This window comes from Aotus nancymaae, unplaced genomic scaffold, assembly GCF_030222135.1.
Source record: "Aotus nancymaae isolate 86718 unplaced genomic scaffold, 86718_ANA_hifiasm-v0.15.2.pri h1tg000007l, whole genome shotgun sequence".
Classification (NCBI taxonomy): Eukaryota; Metazoa; Chordata; class Mammalia; order Primates; family Aotidae; genus Aotus; species Aotus nancymaae.
In genome coordinates, this window is record NW_026988418.1 from 28,802,137 (window position 1) to 28,821,092 (window position 18,956).

The 18,956-nt window shown below is 36.8% G+C and overlaps 1 protein-coding gene and 1 non-coding gene across 7 annotated transcripts in view; both read left to right on the top strand.

Annotated features, from left to right (window-relative positions):
* The window catches only part of LOC105710357 (leptin receptor), an 88,185-nt gene that overhangs the window by 13,577 nt on the left and 55,652 nt on the right, over positions 1–18,956 (top strand). For 5 of the 6 annotated variants that reach the window (XM_012442665.2, XM_064372451.1, XM_064372447.1 and 2 more), the window contains exons 2-4: positions 5,040–5,099; positions 16,915–17,244; positions 18,762–18,885. In XM_012442665.2, the coding sequence (XP_012298088.2) occupies positions 5,060–5,099; positions 16,915–17,244; positions 18,762–18,885 (494 nt within the window). In that variant the 5' untranslated portion in view covers positions 5,040–5,059. Of the gene's footprint in view, positions 1–3,659; positions 3,679–5,039; positions 5,100–16,914; positions 17,245–18,761; positions 18,886–18,956 lie in introns of those variants that run through there. The other variant, XM_064372448.1, reaches the window with a different exon arrangement.
* On the top strand, positions 18,017–18,120 carry LOC135273531 (small nucleolar RNA U13). The gene has a single exon (XR_010341320.1). It is a non-coding gene; the product is annotated as a small nucleolar RNA U13 (small nucleolar RNA).

Consider the following 18,956-nt stretch of genomic DNA (forward strand, 5'->3'; position numbering starts at 1 on the left):
GAGATGGGGGTTTTATCCATAAGCCCCTGACTGGGGCTGCTGCCTTTCTTTCAGAGATGCCCTGCCCAGAGAGGAGGAATCTAGAGGGGCAGTCTGGCTACAGTGGCTTTGTGGCACTGTGGCCCAGTTTTAACTTCCAGGTGGCTTTGTTTATGCTGTGAGGGAAAAACTGCCTACTCAAGACTCCGTAATGGCAGACACCCCTCCCCCAACCAAGGTCCAGCATCCCAGGTCAACTTCAGACTGCTGTGCTGGCAGCAAGAATTTCAAACCAGTGGATGTTAGCTTGCTGAGCTCCATGGGGGTGGCATTTGTTGAACTAGACCACTTGGCTCCCTGGCTTCAACCCCCTTTCCAGGGGAGAGAACAGTTCTATCTTGCTAGTGTTCCAGGTGCCACTGGGGTATGAAAAAACTCTCTAGCTTGGTGTCTACCCAAATGGCCGCCCAGTTTTGTGCTTGAAATCCAGGGCCCTGGTGGTGTAGGCACCTGAGGGAATCTCCTGGTCTGCATGTTGTGAAGACCGTGGGAAAACTGTAGTATCTGGGCTGGAATGCATTGTTCTTCATGGCACAGTCCTTCACGGCTTCCCTTGGCTAGGGGAGGGAGTTCCTTGACCCCTTGTGCTTCCCTGGGTGAGGCAACTCCCTATCCCACTTTGACTCACCCTCTGTGGGCTGCACCCACTGTCTAACCAGTCCGAATGTGATGAGCCGGGTACCTCAGTTGGAAATACAGAAATCACTCACCTTCTGTGTTGATCTTGCTGGGAGCTGCAGATTGGAGCTGTTCCTATTCGGCCATCTTGCCAGTCACCCCTGCCTCTTCTTTTTTTGTGTTCTTCTTGCTAAATTTATTGTATTGAGCACAGCAATAGCATGTTCTCACACAGGAAGCTGACTAACAAAATGTGCGGCATATAAAATATGTGCTATTTGTATAGAAATAATTTGCCAACTTCAGGAATCAGTTTGAGACTCACGTAACACCCGGATGAATGGTTCTTCTGCAGAATCTGATTCAGAAGAAAGAATCATGAGGTGTAATAATTGAAAGATCTGTGGCGAATGACTGAATTATAGGAATGGCCACAATAGACTTTTCTGTTAATATTTTTGAACAGTAGTGTTATGGAGCACATATTATTAAGCTATTATTTTTAATAGACATCCTATACTTTTATGTGGTCTATAAGACAAAGTCACCTTAGTATACACTATTCAATTACTTTACTTCGGAAGTGGACACAGGGACCTACACTGTTCAAATCTATAATATAGTTACCTTATGATAATTTATTATGGCTATAATGGGCATTTGCTTATTTTTCTTTGAAAAATGTTTTCAAGCTATACTTGTTTCTGCCGTAATAGATAGAGAACTTTGGCAACATTCATTTTAGTTGTGAGAGTAGAGCCAGAATTATTTTCTAATGAGAATTGATTAAGCCCTTTCCTTACCCTAGTCCAGTTCTAAGTATTGTCAATGGTGATTGGGGTAGAGGGTACTCTGGCATGTTTCCATGACATGTGAGGATGTCAGCCCTGCCGTCTTTTTGAATGACTGCCAAGGAACATTACTCCTTTTAACTGTCAACAGAGAATGACTACTTCTATGGTCTGAATGTCTGTGTCACCACAGAATTCATACATTGAAACCTAATCACCAATGCAGTAGCATTAAGAGGTGGGGCCTTTAGGATGTGATTAGGTCATGAGGGTGGAGCCCTCATGAAGGGGATTAGTGCCCTTATAAAAGAGGCTGCAGGGCAGCTTGTTCACCCCTTCTGCCATGTGAAGTCACAGCAGGAAGCCACCATCTATGAGAAATAGTCCCTCGCCAGAGATGGAATCTGCTGGCATGTTTATCTTGGACTTTCCAGCCCCAGAATTGTGAGCAATGAATTTCCATTGTTTGTAAGCCACTGACTTTGTGGCATTTTGTTATAGCAGCCCAAATGAATGAAGATAACCGCATTCCAGGGGAATGTTAGGCAGTATTACTTAACTCCTTATAGTGTGGTGTCTGTGACTGGCTCAGTTCATGCAGCTCTACTTGTGGAATGTGCATTACATTTATTTATCTATGTCAGGAATTCTTAATCCTTGGGGTTTTAAGGGATTGTTAACCCCTTGAAATTATAGCCCTAATTTTGGTTGTATGTGCTTCCTCATGGTGTTGACACACTCCTTTCACCAAATTCTTAGTGATGTCCATGTTCCAAAAAATGGTTAAGAATCACCATATTGAAGTTCTTCTTGTTATTATGCCAGATTCTCAAAGACCTGTGTCTAGATGATTGGAGAATGCCCCTTTGAAGATTGCTTTTGTGCATATTGGCGTCGGGGAGGTGCTGAAATTTCATATGAAATGGCCAGGGAAGGTTCCTTTGAGAAGGTGACTTGAGCAGTGGGGAGAGCAGTGGATGATGAGTGGGATACGGGACCTTGTAGTCCTGCTCAGGACTTGGACTTTTACTCCAAGTGACAGGGGAGGGCTGTAGTGCTTTGAGAAAGAGAGACATTATCTAGTCAATGTGTTAATAAGATCACTGTGACTGCAGTGTTGGAGAGACATCATCTGATCTGTGTTAAGAAGATCACTTTAACTGCTATGTTGAGAACTGACTGAACCGGGAGCAAGGGCAGAAGCAGGGAGACCAGTTAGGAGGCTCTTCTGATAGTTTCGGGAAGAGACAATGGTAGCTTAGAACAAGGCATTGGTAGTGGAGAGGGTGACAAATTATTAAATTTTGAAATTCCTTTGAAACTCTGGCATTATTAGGATGGTCATGAGGGTGTTAGCTGTTATCTTATAAAATTAATCAGTAACAATTTCTTACTGTTCTTAGTGTTAGGATTATTTGTACTCTAGTTCTAAACCATTACTTTCATTTTAAGTACTTAGAATTTATAATTGAACAATTCGGCCATAAAAAAAGTTAGAACAAATTAATGGTTCATCCTTAGGAAGTGTCTTCAGATTAATGGTCATCCTATCATTAATTTTTAATTTGCTTCATTCTTTTTTTCACATATTTAAAAAATTCTGTCACTTTTCCTGTGATTTATTTTTTTAGACAGAGTCTCACTTTGTCACCCAGGCTGGAGTGCAATGGGGCAATCTCAGCTCACTGCAACCTTCACCTCTCAGGTTCAAGTGATTCTCCTACCTCAACCTCCCAAGTAGCTAGGATTACAGGCAAATACCACCACACTCAGCTAATTTTTGTATTTTTAGTAGAGACAGGGTTTCACTATGTTGGCCAGGCTGGTCTTGAACTCCTGACCTCAAGTGATCCACCCACCTCAGCCTCCCAAAGTGCTGAGATTGCAGGCGTGAGCCACTGTGCCTGGCCTCTTTTTCTATATTATTTGTGTTTTTTAAAAACTTCTTTATATTCCTTTTTGTACAATTTAGGGTGCATACGTTTCTCTCATTGAATCTATGTCAGATACCACTTTCACAGTCTCTTTAAGATTGTGTCTATGTCCTTCTTATACTTGTGATTGTTTCTCTGTCATTTAAGGTTGAAACCTGACTGCAAGAATCTAAACTATCAGAATAGTTTGTGTTTTGCATGGAACATTAAATAAAGACATGGTTGTTGTATGTAAGGAAAGCTGAAAACTACTGATCTATTTGATCACTTAATTTAGGAGACCAGACGAGTTAAAAGTGAGTCAGATCAATTGTTTAACTGAATTAACTAGTCACTAGTCCATTTAATCAAAACAATCCAGTGATATGTTGTATTTGTGACACATCCTGATTATAAAACTTGCCTTCGAGTTTGTTTTATGAGAACATTTTATATCAAGAACAGGTAGCATACAAAGCAGGGAGGAATTTGTACTAGTATAATATAATTAAATCAAGAGAGTTCCAAACACTGTTCTAGAAATCCTAAAGAAACATTGTTATATCAGTGTATAAAGAACAAAAATTTTGATGACAAATTTGTAGTCTGAAAAACAAATTTACCAGATTACCCATTGTTCATACTCATTTATTTTCTTCCTAATAGTAAGTTGTAAAATAAATGAACATGCTTTTCCATTTACTTATCATGTGGTGCCAATTCTCAGATATGAGTTATGACGTTTCTCACTTAATGTTTTATAATATTCTTTGTGGTAGAGTTGTGGTTTCTATTTTAAATTACATCTCTCAGAATCATAGGCAGCTCTGAAAAGAGTTGTAGGGACCATTTAACAGTCTGATTAGTAGATGAGGAACCTGAGTGTTGAAAACCCAGGTCCCACAGCTGATTAGCCGTAGAGCTTACACTGGCACCCAACACTCCTGACAAGTAGGTTTTCATCCAAAGTCCAAGCCCAATGTATTAAAATTATGCTACTATTTTGATTCATGACATAGTAGTACAAATAATCATATTTGTGATATTTCAAATTGAGTAGAACTCGTGGGAAATCTTATCAATGAAGTTGTGCATTCATTTGGGTATATTAAGCCATCAGACTTTCAATTATTCTAACTCTCCAGTATTACCTCATCTGCAAATGAACAATATGTTTCCAAAAGCATATAAATTTCTCCTCTTTATTGGAAATAAATAGGCAGTTGTTACCTATGCAATAATTACTTGGCCTTGTAATATCATAGTAAAGATGAAGACTTTAATAAATAAGGGAAATTTAAGACCTGAGCATGAAAAAAATTGAAGATGGTGACATTAATGTTGTTAAATTAGCTGTTACATTTAATCAACATTGTAAGCACTTGTGTTTAGTTAAAATTTCAGTCTTATTCTGTGACACCTATCCTGGTTTGTTATGCCATAAAGAACATTCAATTAAAAAAAATTTTTTTGGCTTGTATTTTTAATGATTTAAGATAGGATGTGTAAAGGAATAAATCTATAACATAATTTAATGTGAGATATTTCTCAGATATTGATCTAGAGTATCACAGGTTATTAAAATTTAGAGATTTACTTATAATTCCTTTCCTTTTATGTTTTCCACAGACATATATATATGTGTGTGTGTTTTGATTTTAGATTTACTCTTTTCCAGGTGTACTTCTCTGAAGTAAGATGATTTGTCAAAAATTCTGTGTAGTTTTGTTACATTGGGGTAAGTTATTTGCTCATTTGCTGTTTTAATGTCCTTATACATGGTAGAGATTTTGCCTTTAGAGATTCTGTTTCACTTATTAACTAACACAATTTCCTTTTTGTAATTAGGAATTCTCATATATGCTTACAAATCATAGTATAAGTGGGAAAATGAAAACCCTTCCCAACCTCCTAAAGACAACCTGATGGTGTATCCTTCCAGAATTATAACACACACACACACACACGCACACACACACACCCGATGGTGTATCCTTCTGGAATTGTAACACACACACACACACCCCCGATGGTGTATCCTTCCTGAATTGTAACACACACACACACACACACACACACACACAGACACTCGTATCTATAGCTTCAAAAATAGCACTGGTCTATACATGTTGTTCTGAATGTTTCTTTTTCCATTTAATAGGTTTCGAATTTATCATGATGGGAAAATTCATATATCTTTGTATATTTGGAAAAAATATTTCCTTAGATCAATTCTTAAAGAGGAATGTCTACATTAAATATTATGTACATTTTAAAATTTGATACTGTCTCCTCTACAAAGCTTTATACATTTTTCTGTTCCAACATGAGTGAGAATGCTCTTCCATCGCATTTCTGCCAAAGATGCATATTATCATTCTTTTATCTTTTTGCCCTGTTTGATGAGCAAAATATGACATCTCATTTCACTGTTATTTATTTGAGTTTTTGTGAGCTTGAGTACTGTTTAGCGATCATTTATAGTTCTCATGTGATTTTCTAGTTCATGTACTTTGACTATTTTATTGTTGGGTTTTATTGATCTTTGCTGAATTTTAGAAATTTCTAAAATGTAAGAGATTTTTAGTACTGTATTAGGGTTCTCCAGAGAAACAGAACCATTAAGAAGATTGTGTGTGTGTGTACCTATATATATATTATATGCATATATAAAGATATTTATTATAAGGAATTGGCTCATACAGCTATGAAGGTTGGAATGTCCCAGGATCTGCAGTCAGCAAGCTGGAGACCCAGGAGAGCAGATGATGTAATTCTAGTCTAAATTCAAATGCAATCTAAATCCAAAGATCTGAAAACCAAGAAAGCTGATGGTGTAAATTTTCAGTCTGAATGCTCACAGTCTTGAGACCTAACAGCCACTGCTTTGGTTCTGGCCGAAAGACAGGAAAAGACCCGTATCCCAGTTCAAGGCAGTCAGGCAGCAGGAGTTTCCTGTTACTCAGTCTTTTTGTTCTATTCAGGTCTTCAATTGATTGGAAGAGCCCCGTCCACATAAGGGAGGGCAATCTGTTTTACTCAGTCTATCAATTTAATTTAATCATCTAGAAACATCCTCACAGACAAACTCAGAATAATGTTTGAGCAAATGTCTGGACACCCTGTGGGCCAGGTCAAGGTGACACATAAAAGGAACCATGACAAGCCTTAACAATTTATTATGTTTGCAGATATTTTCTGACTGCCCATTATTCGCTTTTTAACCATTTTCTTCTGCAGTAGAGAAAATTTATATATACACACTGGCACCTGTGTATATACTTAGACACAAGATGTAATAACATTTAAATATTTTAATTGTATTTAGCAAATGTAGCATTATTACATTAAATACATATCAGATGGTAGTCAAAACTTAAATTCTCTATATCAAGAAGTAGTTTACTTAATGATAATGTTTAAAATAAATGACTGCAACATAAAATGATAAATTTATTCTCAGATGGAAGGGAGATGCAATTGTAAAGGCTAGTCCCTGTTATAACTCTGGTAAATGATGACAAATGCCATGTTATAAGGAAATATTATCAAGGGATGGTGTATATGTTGGAAATTGCCACCTTGAATATCTCCAGAAGAATGCTTTCAGAAACTAAATGTATACCAATGGGTCTTGACTTTTTATCCAATTTGCTAGTCTGTGTCTTTTAATTGGGGCATTTAGCCCATTTACGTTTAAGGTTAATATTATCATATATAAGTAAACTTGATCCTGCCATTTTGATGCTAGCTGGTTGTTTTGCCCATTAGTTGTTAGTTAGTTACAGTTCTCCTTGAAGAGAACTGCAAACCACTGTTTATTCATAGTGTTGATGGTCTTTACAGTTTGGTGTTTTTTGCAGTGGCTGGTACTGGTTGTTCCTTTCCATGTTTAGTGCTTCCTTCAGGAGCTCTTGTAAGGCAGGTCTAGTGGTGACGAAATCTCTCAGCAGTTGCTTGTCTGTAAAGGATTTTATTTCTCATTCACTTATGAAGCTTAGCTTGGTTGGATATGAAACTCTGGGTTGAAGATTCTTTTCTTTTAGGATGTTGAATATTGGCCTACACTTTCTTCTGGCTTATAGGGTTTCTGCTAAGAGATCTGCTGTGAGTCTGATGGGCTTCCCTTTGTGGGTAACCCGACCTTTCTGGCTGCCCTTAGCATTTTTTCCTTCATTTCAACCTTGGTGAACCTGATGATTATGTGTTTTGGGGTTGCTCATCTAGAGAAATATCTTTGTGGTGTTCTCTGTATTTCTTGTATTTGAATGTTGGCCTGTGTTGCTAGTTTGGGAAGTTCCCCTGGATAATATTCTGAAGAGTGTTTTCCAATTTGGTTTCATTTTCCCATCACTTTCAGGTACACCAGTCAAATATAGATTCAGGAAACTCATCTCATGTGCAAAGACATACATAGGCTCAAAATAAAGGGATGGAAGAAGATTTACTAAGCAAATGGAGTGCAAAAAAAGCAGGGGTTGCAATCCTACTCTTTGATAAAACAGACTTAAAACCAACAAAGATCAAAAAAGACTCACAATCATGGAAGAAGGGTGAAGGGAAAGCAAGCAACGTCTTCACATGGTGGCAGGAGAGAGAGAAAGTGAGGGTGAAGCTGTACACACATTCAAACAACCAGATATCATGAGAACTCTATCATGAGAAGAGCAAGAGGGAAGTCTGCCCCTGTGATTCAATCACCTTTCACTACGTCCATGCCCCAACACATACGGATTATAATTTGACATGAAATTTGGGTGGGGACACAGAGCCAAACCATTTCAATATCCAAAAGAAAAGAAATTGTTCCACCAGAAAGGTGCATGCACTTGTATGTTAGCCACAGCTTTGTTTACAAGAGCAAGGACGTGGAATCAGCCTGGATGTCCGTCAACGGTGAACTGGATAAAGACATGGTGTATATATATATCATAGAATACTACACAGCCATAAAGAGGAACAAAATTATGCCCTGGTAGCAACAGATTGCAGCTGGAGGCGATTATCCTAAGTGAATTAATGCAGGACTAGAAAACCAATGAGCACATATTCTCAGTTATAAGTGGCAGTGAAATATTGGATACAAACATGGACATAAAGATGGGAACAATAGACACTGGGAACTACTAGAGAAGGGAGTTCTTGCAGGGAGAGTTGAAAAACTATTGGGTACTATACTCACTATCTGTATGACAGAGTCATTCACACACCAGATCTCAGTTATGTGCAATTTACCCATGTAAAAAAACCTGCACATGTATCCCCTGAAACTAAAATAAAGTTGAAAAAAAAAAAAAGGTGGTAAAGGGATTAATGCAACAAGAGAGCTAACTATCCCAAATATATATGCACCCAATACAGGAGCGCCCAGATACATAAAGCAAGTTCTTAATGACCTGCAAAGAGACTTAGACTCCTACACAATAATAGTGGGAGACTTTAACACCTCACTGTCAATACTAAACAGATCAACGAGACAGAAATTTAACATGGATATCCAGGACTTGAACTCAGATCTGGACCAAGTGGACCTAATAGACATCTACAGAACTCTCCATCCCAAAACCACAGCATATACATTCTTTGCAGCACCTCATCACACTTTTTCTAAAATTGACCATATAATTGGAGTAAGACACTCCTCAGCAAATGAATGGAATTCAAAACAGTTATGATTTCAGACCACAGTGCAAGCAAATTAGAATTCAGGATTAAGAAATTCACTCAAAACTGCACAACTACATGGAAACTGAACAACCTGCTCCTGAACGACTATTGGATAAATAATGAAATGAAGGCAGAAAGAAAGATGTTCTTCAGAACCAATGAGAACGAAGACACATAGTACCAGAATCTCTGGGACACATTAAAGCAGTGTCTAGAGGGAAACTGATAGCACTAAATGCCCATATGAGAAGTGAGAAAAGATCTAAAATTGACACCTTAACATCACAATTAAAAGAACTAGAGGAACTAGAGGAGCAAGATCAAACAAATTGAAAAGCTAGCAGAAGACAAGAAATAACTAAGATCAGAGCAGAACTGAAGGAGATAGAGACACAAAAAACCCTTCAAAAAAATCAGTAAATACAGGAGTTTGTTTTTTGAAAAGATCAACAAAATAGATAGACCACTAGCCAGACTAATAAAAAAGAAAAGAGAGAAGATTCAAATAGATGCAATAAAAAAATGATAAAGGGGATATCACCTCCGATCCCATGGAAGTACAAACTACCATCAGAGATTACCACAAACACCTCTATGGAGATAAACCAGTAAATCTAGAAGAAATGGATAAGTTCCTGGACACTTACACCCTCCCAAGACTAAACCAAGAAGAAGTTGAATTGTTGAATAGACCAATAACAAGATCTGAAGTTGGGGCAACAATTAATAGCCTACTAACCAAAAAAAGTCCAGGTCCAGACAGGTTCACAGCCGAATTCTACTAGAGGTACAAAGAGGAGATGGTACCATTCCTTCTGAAACTATTCCAAACAATACAAGAAGAAGGAATCCTCAATAACTCATTTTATGAGACCAACATCATCCTGATACCAAAACCTGGCAGAGACACAACTGAAAAAGAAAATTTCAGGCCAATATTCATGATGAACATTGATACGAAAGTCTTCAATAAAATACTGGCAAACCTATTGCAACCACACATCAAAAATCTTATCCATAACAATCAAGTTGGCTTCACCCCAGAGATGCAAGTGTTGTTCAATATATGCAAATCTAGAAACGTAATCCATCACATAAACAGAACCAAAGACAAAACCCCATGATGATCTCAATAGATGCAGAGAAGGCCTTCCACAAAATTCAGTGCTTTATGCTAAAAACCCTCAATAAGCTAGGCATCAATGGATCGTATCTCAAAATGATAAGAGCTATTTATGAAAAACCTACAGCCATATCATACTGAATGGGCAAAACTGGAAGTATTCCCTTTGAAAACTGACACAAGACAAGGATACCATCTCTCACCACTCCTATTCAACATGTTATTGGAAGTTCTGGCTAGGGCCATCAGGCAAGAGAAAGAAATAAAGGGTATCTGAATAGGAAGGAGGACATCAAATTGTCCCTTTTTGCAAATGACATGATTGTATATTTAGAAAACCCAATTTTATCAGCCCAAAATCTCCTTAAGCTGATAAGCAGCTTCAGCAAAGTCTCAGGATATGAAATCAACGTGCAAAAATCACAAGCATTCCTATACACCAATAATAGACAGAGAGCGAAATCATGAGTGAACTCCCATTCATAATTGCTACAAAGAGAATAAAATACTTAGGAATACAACTAACAAGGGATGTGAAGGACCTCTTCAAGGAGAACTACAAACCACTGCTGAAGGAAATAAGAGAGGACACAAACAGATGGAAAAAAATCCCATGCTCATGGTTAGGAAGAATCAATATTGTGAAAATGGCCATACTGCCCACTCTAATTTATACATTCAATGCTATCCCCATCAAGCTACCAATGACTTTCTTCACAGAATTGGAAAAAAACCACCTTAAGCGTCATATGGAACCAGAAAAGAGCCCACATAGCCAAGACAATCCTAAGCAAAAAAATAATCCTCTAGTGTGAAGCTGGAGGCATCACACTACCTGACTTCAAACTATGTTACAAGACTACAGTAATCAAAACAGCATGGTACTGGTACCAAAACAGAGATATAGACCAATGGAACAGAACAGAGGCCTCAGAAGGAACGCCACACAACTACAACCATCTGATATTTGACAAACCTGACAAAAATAAGTAATAGGGAAAGGATTCCCTATTTAATAAATGGTGTTGGGAAAACTGGCTAGCCATGTGCAGAAAGCTGAAACTGGACCCCTTCCTTATACTTTACACAAAAATTAACTCTAGATGGATTAAAGATTTAAACATGAGGCCTAACAGTATAAAAACTCTAGAAGAAAACCTAGGCAATATCATTCAGGAAATAGGCATGGGCAAGGACTTCATGACTAAAACACCAAAAGCAATGGCAACAAAAGCCAAAATAGACAAATGGAATCTAATTAAACTTAAAATCTTCTGCACAGCAAAAGAAACTATCAATAGAGTGAATTGGCAACCAAAAGAATGGAAAAATTTTTTGCAATCTACCCATCTGACAAAGGGCTACTATCCACAGTCTACAAAGAACTAAAACAAATTTACAAGAAGAAAACAACCCCATCAAAAAGTGGGCAAAAGATATGAACAGATGCTTTTCAAAAGGAGACATTTATGCAGCCAACAAACATGAAAAAAAGCTCATCATCACTGGTCATTAGAGAAATGCAAATCAAAACCATAGTGAGATACCATCTCACACCAGTTAGAATGGTGATCATTAACAAATCAGGAGAAAACAGATGCTGGAGAGGATGTGGAGAAACAGGAATGCTTTTACACTGTTGGTGGGAGTGTAAATTAATTCAACCATTGTGGAAGACAGTGTGGTGATTCCTCAAGGATCTAGAAATAGAAATACCATTTGACCCAACAATCCCATTACTGGGTATATACCCAAAGGATTAGAAATCATTCTATTTTAAACACACATGCACATGTATGTTTATTGTGGTACTGTTCACAATAGCAAAGACTTGGAACCAACCCAAATGCCCATCAGTGATAGACTGGATGAAGAAAATGTGGCACATACACACTATGGAATACTATGCAGCCATAAAGAAGGATAAGTTCATGTCCTTTGCAGAAACATGGATGAAACGAAACCATCATTCTCAGCAAACTGACACAAGAACAGAAAACCAGACACCACATGTTTTCACTTGTAAGTGGGTGTTGAACAATGAGAACACATGGACACAGGGAGGGGAATATCACACACTGGGGTCTGTTGGGGGGTGGGGGGCTAGGGGAGGAACAGCATTGGGGGGGATTGGGGAGGGATAGTGTTAGGAGAAATACCTAATGTAGATGATGGGGCAATGGATGCAACAAACCACCACCACGGCACGTGTATACCTATGTAACAAACCTGCACGATCTGCACATGTACCCCAGAACTGGTATAATTAAAAAAAAAACACCAAAACAAAAAAAGAAATTAAATGTATACTAGTCCTTCCTCCTTCTTACTGCAGGAATATCCTCAAGAGAAAGTTTCAGATGTTCCCCTAATATCTTATGTTTTTAACAGTTGTGAACTATTGCAGTCTTCTGCTTAAAATTAGTCATACATTGCCAATAACTTTTTTTTGAGATGGAGTCTCACTCTGTCATCCATGTTGGAGTGCAGTGCTGCAATCTTAGCTTAATGTAACCTCTACCTCCCAGGCTCAAGTGATTCTTCTGCCTCCTGAGTAGCTGGGACTACAGGTGTATACCACCAGGTCCTGGCTAATATTTGTGTGTGTGTGTGTATATAACCATGTTCGCCAGGCTGGTCTCCAACTCCTGTCCTCAAGTGATCTGCCCACTTTGGCCTCCCAAAGAGCTGGGATTACAGGTGTGAGCCTGGCTGATAACATTGCCGATAAGTTTTGAGCATACCATTCTCACATGTTACCAAACATTCTGGTGGCATTCTGATTTTCTTAAACCAAATCATCTAAGTTAGATTGTGTTCCAAGTTTTTGAAATCAAAGTTAGCTTATCTTTAACAAAACTTACATGATTTGGCAACTGTTTGTCTAGCTTTCTTTAACAAAACTTATGTTGTGACAGCTTTATCTGGCAACTGTTACCTGTGTGTCAACGGGTTCTGAGCATCTCCTTGGCTACTCCAATCTAAAGAGGCTCTTCTAAGCTGCCCTATAGGTCTTCCTTGTTGTACATACTTCTGTCTCATTGCAGCCATCTGTATACTTCCAGAAAATAGCTCAGACAGCACCACTGTTACAGATTTCCAAAAAATTATGCCACAAGGGACTATCAAAGAGAAATAGCTCATTCTTTTTTTATATTCTCTATTTTTATTAGATATATTTAAGGGAACTATTCATTTTCTTTTATAATTCTCAATCTAATTTTTGTTAGACTCTAGTGTTTTACATTGGCTTTCTGAAAGGTTTTGGTTTGATCAAGTTTGTGAATCAGAAGAAATCCTGGGACATCGTTACCTAATAAGATATACCTTTGGGTGAAAATTCTAGACCCTCTTTACAGTTTAGGATTCATTTTGAGGGAAAAAAGTATCATTTGAAAAGGATGCAGGTGGATAAAGTAGACTCATCTTTTAGTTTAACTGCATCAACAGTTGCTATGTTTTTGAAGTTCATCATTACATTTTACATTTAAATACTTCTGTAAGGATTTTAGGCTAATTTATGTCAAGCAACTGAATCCTTCATGTAGACCTAGATTATATAATGCTGTAAATTAGCAATATTACATATTCTCGGTATTGTAAGTATCTTCCCCTCAAAAAACTATTCTGTTTCCTTTAGGTGTTCTGATTTTAGAAACATGTTAGAAGGGGTGAAGTCCAAAGGAACATAATTGTAATACGGAATTATTTTTGGTAATGTTGTGATACCTAATTGTCTTCAGTATGGCCATAGTCATATTTGTTACATTAATCACTTTGGCCTCGATTTTTGCATCTATACATATTTATCTTAATTTATATCTATAGAAATATTTAGTAACTAAACTATTAATAGTCATTATGCATCATTTGAATATTTTCACAGATATTGCTTTTGTAATAAAAAATACATTTGTGGATTGATTAAATTTTTTTTATTTTCTTACATTTTTAAATAGCCTTTATTTTTTAGAGCAGTTTTAGGTTTACACCAAAATTGAGAGAAAGGTACAGAGATTTTTCCATAGACTTCCTACTCCATACATGTATACCCCCCTGTTATCAACTATCCCCCCTCAGAGTGGTACACTTGTTACAATTGATGAACCTATATTGACACATCATCACTCAAAGTCCATCGTTTACATTGCGGTTCACTTTTGTTGTGTATTGTGTGAATGTTGACAAATGTACGTATAGTGACTTTTATCTGCCACTGTAGAGTCATACAGAAGAATTTCACTGCCCTACCCATCCTTTATGGCCCGCCTATTCATCCTTCCCTTCTCCCTAACTCCTGGGAACAGATGATCTTTTTATTGTTTCCATAGTTGTGCCTTTTATAGAATGTTGTAATGTCATATAGTTGGAACAATATAGTATGTAGCCTTTGCATATTGGTTTCTTTCACTTAGTAATATACATTTATGTTTCCTTCATGTCTTTTTTTCTCTTTAAATTTTTATTTTTATAGATTCAGGGGTTAAAAGTATGGTTTTGTTATGTGGCTATATTGCGTAGTGTGTGCATCACCTGAATAGTGAACACTGGGCACGATATGTAATTTTTCACCCCTCACATAATAGTCCCCATTGTCCATTATTCTCCTCTGTATGTCCATGTGTACCCATTTCTTAGCTCCTACTTATAAGTGAGAACATGTGGTATTTGATTTTCTCTTTCTGAGTTATTTTACTTAGGATAATGGCCTCTAGCTCCATCCATGTTGTTGCAAAATATATGATTTCATTCTTTTTTATGGCTGCATAGTATTCCATGGTGTGATATGGTGTGTGTGTGTGTGTGTGTGTGTGTTTGTGTCTGTGTCTGCATGCTTATGTATGTGAATATTCCACACTTGCTTTTAATCCAGTCATTCCCTGAGGGACACTTAGGTTGATTCCATGACTTTGCTATTGTAAGTAGCGCTGTGACAAACATATGCCTTTTTGTTATAACGATTTCTTTTCCTTTGAGTAGGTACTTGGTAGTGGGACTGCTGGATTGAATGATAGTTCTACTTTTAGTTCTTTCAGAAATCTACACATTGTTTTCCATAGAGGTTGTACTAATTTACATTCTCACCAACAATGAGTAAGCCTTTCCTTTTCTTTGCATCCTCACCAACATCTATTATTTTTTGACTTTTTAGTAATGGCCATTCTTACTAGTATAAGATGGTATCTTATTGTAGTTTTAATTTGCGTTTTTCTGATGATTAGTGATATTGGGCACTTTTCATGTTTATTGGCTGCTTGTATATCTTCTTTTGAGAAATGTCTGCTCATTTCCTTTGCCTTCTTTTTAATGGGGTTATTTGTTTTCTTCTTCTTGAATTGTTTGAGTTCCTTCTAAATTTTGGATATTAGTCCTTTGCTGGATGCATAGTTCTGCAAGAGTGCTGGAACCTCCATGTCTTTTCGTGACTTGACATCTTATTTCTTTTTATCACTGAATAGTATTTAATTGTCTGGAGGTACCACATTTTACCTATTCACCTACTGATGAACATCAGGGTTACTTCTATTTCCTTACATTAATACATTTACCATAACTCTTCAAAATTCTAATTTCATACAAATCCATATAAGATTATCGGAATTCCTATTCTGCATTAGTGTCTATATAAGCCAACACAATTGTTGCATCATTTGGGTAACTTATTGAAAAAACTTTATGGAGAATTATTTTATTTTCAAAGAATTATTTAAAAATAAGTTTAGCCAGGAATGGTGGCTCACAACTGTAATCCCAGCACTTTGGGAGGCCAAGGCACATGGATCATCTGAGGTCAGAAGTTTGAGACCAGCCTGGCCAACATAGCGAAACTCTGTCTCTACTAAAAGTAAAAAGCTGGTGTGGTGGCAGGCACCTGTAATCCCAGCTACTCAGGAGGCTGAGGCAGGAGAATCGCTTGAACCCGGGAGGCAGAGGTTGCAGTGAGCCGAGATTGTACTACTGCACTCCAGCCTGGGTGACAAGAGCGAGACTCTGTCCCCCCGACCAAAAAAAAGTTTAACTTTTGTGGATTTTTAGGTACAGGATTATATAATTGTTCTTAATTTTTATGTTTAAAAAGTGATAGTTTTAATCAGCAGTAAGCATTTCCCACAAGAAGTCTATTGTTGTGCATCATTTTTTGTGTAATATGCTAAGGGCATGTCTTATATGTTGTTTTATATTTGGTGAATCATGAAAAAATTCAGGAGATCATCAAGCTATCATCATGTTGAAGACAATTTTTTTTTAAAAGTACTCAGCAAAGCAGTGCTAATATTTTGATGTTACTTTCTTAAATAAATATTAAAATAGTACTTTAATGTTTGTCTATGTAATTGCACATCCAGATATTTATCATTTATACTGGATATTATATTTATCATTTATACTGGATATTATATTTATCATTTATACTGGAAACTAGAATAATATGTTTTGGAAAAGAAAAATAAAATATTTAGCGTTTGTTTCCTTTCATTAAAACATAAATACAAGATGTCAGATTAAAGAGAAAACATGAAGTATGAATTTCCAAAAAGAAAAGAGATGCCAGAAAGAGGAGTTATTTCTATAAATGAATGCATCCTCTTGAATATAACACATTGTACAATGGAAGCACAAAGTTATTGATTAGGCACTAATTGAGGGCTTAGAAAGTTAAATAATTATTGAGCACTACTTGGTTTAATCTCAGATACTTCCTATTCATGTCCTAGTCAAAATGATTACTTGTTTTCTGTGTGTCTTTTTAATATCCTAACAGAATTTATTTATGTGATAACTGCATCTAACTTGTCCTATCCAATTACTCCTTGGAGATTTAAGTTGTCTTGCATGCCACCAAATACAACTTATGACTACTTCCGTTTGCCTGCTGGACTCTCAAAGAATACTTCAGATTTGAATGGACATTATGAGACAGCTGTTGAAGTTAAGTTTAATTCAAGTGGAACTCACTTTTCTAACTTATCCAAAACAACTTTCCACTGTTGCTTTTGGAGTGAGCAAGATAAAAACTCCTCCTTATGTGCAGACAACATCGAAGGAAAGACATTTTTTTCAACAGTAAATTCTTTAGTTTTTCAACAAATAGGTAAGTATTGTAATGTTCCAAGCATTAGCTATTTTTTAAAATGTATTGAACAATATGTTTTAATTCTTTGACACCTGTATGAAATAGATGTCTTATGGCTGTGATTTTTAACATACATTAGTATTTTTATATTGATAATAAAATTAGGATTCATTGTGTGACCAAACTAATAAATAATTCCCAAATTATCTTGTATCCCATAAAAATCTGATGAGGGAACTATTTTACTTTTAAGTACTACATTTCTTGTAGTCTTCTAAATTTGCTTTGAAATAGAAAAACACACCTTATTTTTGTTAAATAGATAAAATATCAAAAAACTGATAATATTGTTGAATTAGTTAAATTTTAAAATATTCATGAATAAAAATATTTCTTCAGGCAAGGAATCTCTCTCAAAGAGTATACATTTTAAAATTGGGGTTTTCAGAAACAATAGCTAATGAATGCTGTGCTTAACACCTAGGTGATGTGATGCTCTGTGCAGCAAACTGCTATGGCACACATTTACCTATTTAACTAACCTGCACATCCTGCCCATGCACCCCTGAACTAAGAATAAAAGTTGGAAAAACAAACAAAAAAAGAAAAGAAAAAAATGCTTTTTTATTGTTTAAGTATAATGCATACTGAATGTAGCTAGTGTAGTTAAAAATTCTGCATCTGGAAATATAAACAACAAAATTTTTCCAAGTCTTTTGGAAAAGCTAGGATGAGTGGAGTCAATTGACTCATCCACATAAAGAGACCTCCAGTATGAAAACACAGGAATATCTTTTCCTCCCTCAAAAGCATGACGACTGGCTTTTCACATATATGTGTGAGATGTGCCTCCCTCAGACCTTGTTATGATGTTGGCTCATTACCTGTCTGATGTTAAAAAAAAGAAAAGGCTGGGTGCAGTGGCTCATGCTTGTAATCCTAGCATTTTAGGAGGCCTAGGTGGGCAGATCGCTTGAGCTCAGGAGTTAGAGACTAGCTTGGACAACATGACTAAACCCCATCTCTACTAAAAACAACCTCCCCCAGAAAAATTAGCTGGGCATGGTGGTGTGTGCCTGTAATCCCATTTACTTAGGAGACTGAGGTGGGAGGATCGCTTGACAGATCGACTTTGCAGTGAGCCACGATCATACCACTGCACTCCAGCGTGGGCAACAGAGTGAGACCCTTGTCTCAAAAAAAAAAAAAAAAAAAAAAAAACAGAGCGAGAGAAAACTGAGAACTGAGCTAGATGAGTTTTGAGGTCTTTTATCCTACCTAAGTGGTTTTAAATTAAAAGTTTGAGGAGCAATAATTGAATTTAATTCTATTACTTTAGAAAAAAGGAAACTGAGGGCCAAAGGGACTGATAGACAAGCACATGCTCCTAGTTAAGGCCTGTTCTTTTTCTCTCAGAATGGGCAATGGAAGTGGCATCAGAACACTGGTAAATTTGATTTAGCTCTTCTCTTTCACTGAACAACTGAGTTGTTCAGACTGTTTTTGAGATTTCATGTAGTTTTTTTTAAATTCAGATGCAAACTGGAACATACAGTGCTGGCTAAAAGGAGACTTGAAATTATTCATCTGTAACGTGGAGTCATTATTTAAGAATCAATTCAAGAATTATAACCATAAGGTCCATCTTTTATATGTTCTGTAAGTACCAAATAATTACTTGGACATTTTTACTACACAATTTTTTTTAAAAGAGCTTCTATATGCAGAAG